The sequence below is a fragment of the Emydura macquarii genome, unplaced genomic scaffold, assembly GCF_026122565.2.
Source record: "Emydura macquarii macquarii isolate MOO-44397 ecotype Brisbane River unplaced genomic scaffold, CSIRO-AGI_Emac_v2 contig_2676, whole genome shotgun sequence".
Taxonomy (NCBI): Eukaryota; Metazoa; Chordata; order Testudines; family Chelidae; genus Emydura; species Emydura macquarii.
The window spans coordinates 12,079,485-12,084,599 of record NW_027132813.1 but is presented as its reverse complement, the minus strand read 5'-3'; the positions used below and the strand labels follow the sequence as shown (position 1 = coordinate 12,084,599).

General features: G+C 39.4%; 1 protein-coding gene across 1 annotated transcript; it reads right to left on the bottom strand.

Moving 5' to 3' along the window:
- Window positions 1-833: 833 nt before the first annotated feature.
- On the bottom strand, window positions 834-4,232 carry TLR5 (toll like receptor 5). Its single transcript, XM_067564895.1, has one exon. The coding sequence runs from the start codon at window positions 4,230-4,232 to the stop codon at window positions 1,653-1,655; it is 2,580 nt and encodes an 859-aa protein (XP_067420996.1). The 3' UTR covers window positions 834-1,652.
- Between the last annotated feature and the right edge of the window lie 883 nt (window positions 4,233-5,115).

Below are 5,115 nucleotides of genomic sequence, written 5' to 3'. Positions count from 1 at the left end.
TGGCCAATCTCGGAAGACAGGATACTGGGCTAGATGAACCATTGGTCTGACCCAGTATGGCTGTTCTTATGTTACGTTCTTACATAGTTTGCTGTTTGAAATATAGTAAAATAGGTGTTGTGATAAAGGAGTTCCACATTCCATCCAGTGGAACACATTCACTTACACTTGCCTGTTGAGTAAGGTAGACGGAGCAGAAGTCTGGCTTCAAGTTTGTTTAGTGATTTGGGTGTTCAAATTCCTCCAAGGCCTCTATCTACCTCAGTCCTGGAGGCAGCTAAGCTGAAGAATCTTCACATGTAAACTGCAGCAGTTGTAACATAGGGCAGTCACAGTACTTTTACAACTGAGCAGGAATAGCACATCAGGAAAGGCAAAGTCTAAGGTATGTAAAAGTCTGGGAATTTTGTGTGTGTGTGTGCCAGCTAAATCTGAGAATCCTAGGCAAACTCAGCCTGTTGTTTTATCACACAGAAGGAAAAAATAAACATGAACTATACTACAGCAATTACAGCGGCAAAAGGTGATAGATTTTAAAGCATTTATACTCCTCTTTGAAATTGGTGTTAAAAGGTCATAGAGATGAGGAAGTAAAAGCCCCAGGAAAAGTTCATCCCATGATTTTATGGCCAAGTGGGGTTATAAATTTAGGGTTATACACTATCCTCAATCCACAGAGGCTCTCCCAGTGATGGCAGTGGGATATGTACCCAAAGATCAAGATTAGAATATGACCTTCATGTAATGTCTAAGTTTTTAGTTACCACTATATATTATTTGCTCAATGCCTGCCGTAAGCAGGCAATGGAGAATTTGTTTTTATAATTTCCATGGACAATATCAATGTTTATTTTCAAGCATTTTTTTCTATTTTTATCCATTTAAATTTTCAGAATGGGGAGAAGGGATCAGACAACAGGGTGGTTCAGACAGTAATTATTTAATAACAGGAGACACTGATCTAAAAAACTTAAAGCTTTATAGCTGTTCAAACATATTGTCAACAAAACGTGTCAAAATATACAAAGTAAATATCCTTAAATCCTTTTTTTAGAACATTGGGTTGTTTTACAAAATGTTGTTCTTCTGTGAAAAATGGTACCCTGTGTGTGTGTGTGTGAGAGAGAGAGTGACATGTATACACAGACACGCCCCATCTTGATCATGCAACACCACAAGCAAGGATGATGTCTATTAAAACATTAGGTGAATAGTGGACCTGGTGGTGAATGGTAGAACTAGCCCTTGCAAGACCTAAAAACAGAGTACCTGCTCCTTCCATTAGGACCTGTGATTATTCAGCATCTCTGAAAATCAGGTGTCCCAAGATGAGCAGCCAAATTTGAGACACCCATAATTGGTGGCTTCTTTTGAAAATATGGGCCATAGTTCCTAGAGTGATTGAATTTTGTTAATGCCTTTTGCTGGTGCTGTTAAAGCTGACACTATGTTTATTAAAACTTAAACCCAGGAAGTTATATTCTAACCACATGTCAGGGAAAGCTGAAGCATGGCCCATGCTTCTTTCCTGCCATGCCACAGGTGGAAATGGATTTAGAATATTTAAGTAACTATCAAGCCACTAGCAAAAATGTAATTAGAAAAGTCTGTTTTATGGCACTAATAATATTAACCATGAATAACCCACCCAATTATGAGATTGTCTTTATAGTTTGCATTTCTAGAACACAGGATTTCTTTTTCACTTCTTTTTCTTTCAGAATTTGGTGAGAGAGGTTATTCAAAAACCACTCTACATCTTGATGATCTTCAGGCCACTGCATGTACTGACTCCTTTGCACAAAGACTCTAATTGGTTTGTATTTCATCAATTGATACTGAGAAAGTGACCCAACCACCACCATAAGGAGGACATCTTTCAAGTCACAAAAGTATCTGCTCTGGGCAAAATTAAAGGCTTCCACGCACCACCCATCCTTGAGGAACTGCCTTGTCACAATGCAAATTGTTTTCCTGCTGTTCCAAATGGCATCACGGATGTTAGTGATATGATCCTCCCCAGGTAGGAAATCTCTCTCTTCGAAGCACAAAGTAAATCTGTTTTTCTCAGAATACTGAGAGTCCAGGTGCTTTAGCAACGAATTTTGGACCCACCCAAAGTCTCTGTTGCTGTAGCATAGATAGGCATCATATTTACATGCACTTGTAGCTATTGCATGCTTACGGTCTTTCATCAGTGCACCTGCAATGGTCTTATACCAGACAAAACAAGTCCCCCGAAAGTGATTAAAAATGATGACTGCTGTTAGGAACGTTATCAGAGTGACAGAAGTGAAGATGAACAGTGAGAATTGTAGAGGCTTCTGCAGTTCGTCTTCATTACAGCCACCAAGTGCCACCGAAGAGAGTGGAACCCTTGTGAAAGCAGGTGGGAGTACGCAGTATGTGTCATTTTCTGAGCCAGCTAAGGTCACATTGGTTTGATTTAACCACACTGTCAAGGTGTTTAAAGTGCAGTCACAGAAAAATCTGTTTTTTGTTATATCCAGGAGACTCAAAGTCATGAAGACCTCAGGGGCAGGTGAAAGAAGTTGGTTTTCAGACATATTCAGTGTCTTTAGGCTCTCAGGGAAAACACCAGGAGAAAGATGAGACAATAGGTTGGAAGCTAGGTTGAGTCTGTTTAGTGAAGTTAAACCACTAAAAATATCCTGTGGAAGGGTAGTAAGGTAGTTGTTGTTCAAGTGAAGCACCTGAAGTTTGGAAAGTGCCCAGAACACATCCAAACATAAACCTCTGTCCCACGCAAGCTTTAACATGTTTTCTCCTAGATCCAAGTAGACTAACTGGTTATTTTCTATAACATTAACTCTTTTAACACAATCAGATAAACGATTTTGTCTTAAAAAGATATACTGTACATCTGGAGTTTGTAAAAGAAAATAAAGATCACCCAGATTGGCCAACCTGTTTCTTTCCAAGTCAAGGTATGTTGCATTTATTCTCTGGTAATCTATGGATATTAGCTTATTGTCACTTAAATGAATAGTGATCATGGCTGGGAAAGAAGGGAGAATTTTAATGGCATTGTCCCGGAGATCCACCATCTTTAACCCTTTTAAATCCCTGAATGAATTCCCAGCAATTACTCCAATATGATTTTGTTGCAAATCAATATGCATCACATTACGAAGCCCCTCAAAAGTATAATCGTATAGCTCCCCCAGAAGGTTACACGACAGGTTGAGAGTTGTTAGGTTTCCCAGGCCAAAAAATGCTTGCCTTTCGATCTGATTTATCTTGTTATAGTGAAGGTTCAGCAATTCCAGCTCACCAAGGCTGTGAAATACATAAGGATTGAGAGAGAAGATAGAACCATGTGAAATATCAAGCAAGCGAACCCCACTTCTTGCAAGCCCTGCAAATGTATCTTGGTCTGGATCTCTCAAGTTCTTAAAGCCAAATCCTGGACCCATTATGTGATGGCTAAACTTCAAAGACTCAATTGGAGTCCCATCCACAGCTGTGCAGAAGTGCTGGATTATATCAACACCCCACCCATTACCACCAAGATCCAATGTGCCCGGGGCTATGTTTTTGAAAGGATTTCCACACTTGGCCCAGTCCACAGGAACTGGCTTGTATAACTTATTAGAATTGAGAATAAACAATAAGAAGGGTTTTCCCTGGAAGCTATCAAGGTCTCCTTCACATAAGATGAATATCCAGTTGAGTTTCAGGTTTATGATTTTCAAGGATTTTAGACGGTAAAATAAGCGATGAGGGCGAAGGCGCCTGATTTGGTTTCCAGAAAGATCCAAATATTCTAAGGAGATCATATCTCGCAGATAGTCTTTTTCCAGAATGGACTCCTCAAGACTGTTGTGGTATAGCTGAAGTTCATTTACATTTGACAACTTCACAAAAGCATCAGGATCCAGATGAAGTATCTTATTGTCTCCTAAATCTAAGATTTGAAGGTTTGGCAGGTTCCTAAAAGCTGCTTTCCCGATAGTAACAGGAAAGACCAACTGTGTTCCAAGTTCCAAAACCTGCAGTCGCTCCAGCAGAGGGAAGGAGGATGCATTCACTTGCTTGATTTTGTTGAAACTTAGCCAGAGTTTAATAGTATCGTTGGGCACAAGTGGAACCTCGGTGAGGTTACAAAAATAATATAGGGCAATTTGGCCTTGGGAATAGCAGCTTGTAAATGCAAATATTTCTTTGGCTCCCAGCAACATTCCTAAGAGAAATACTAGATGATGTAACATTGTGAGGCTGCATGAAAAAAAAAGAGAGAAAGGAGTAAGAACAAAACATAAAATGACCAATACAGTTTTGTAGCAAAGTTTTAATGCTATAGAATAAAAGACCAAGGCCACGATTTTCAAGTGATGAGTGACTTTGGGTGCATGTTTTTTTGAGTGTACAATCTGAAATACCTTAGAGGGCCTGGTATTCAGTGGATGGTGAGCACCCTCCTTTGAAAATCAAGCCCCATTAAAAGTACTTTAAGTTGGGCACACAAAAATAATTTTTGAAAATCTTGATCCAAATATTTAACTGTTGCACCATTGATTTGACAATTCTGTTACAGTACCCTGAAGCTCATTCCGTATTCAAAGTTAGCCAGATGATTTTTTAAAAGTTTGGATAGTATGGTCAGAGGCCTTAGGTTAACACAAGTTTTGAGCTATCTACCTACCCTTCTGAACAGTGTAATCACTGCTACATTCCTCCCTGCTCCTCACTACTAGTGGGGCTAGGTCAGACAGTTCCAATGGCTAACTATGACATGTCGCAATGTCTCACAGACAAGGCACTTCCAGAAATAGTATTTTAAAAAGGTGTGCTTTCTTTTTGGAGAACCTATGAGATTTCTGGTCATCAGTGGAGTTACTGTGAATTTACCCTGCTAGAACAGCAGACTCTGATTCAGCCATGGAGTTTTAAGAGGAAAAAACCTCATTTGGGGTTTCAGAACCCCTGGGACTATTCCAGAAATGTGAAGTTATTTTTTCATGAGAGCAATGCTTTAAAAGCATACACAGGAAAGAGGTTGATGAGGAAGGACACAGTAATTAAGTAGTCCTTTTTAGTCATTCTTATTGTGATTAGTCATCTTAAAATATTCTCCATTACAGATGAAGCTGG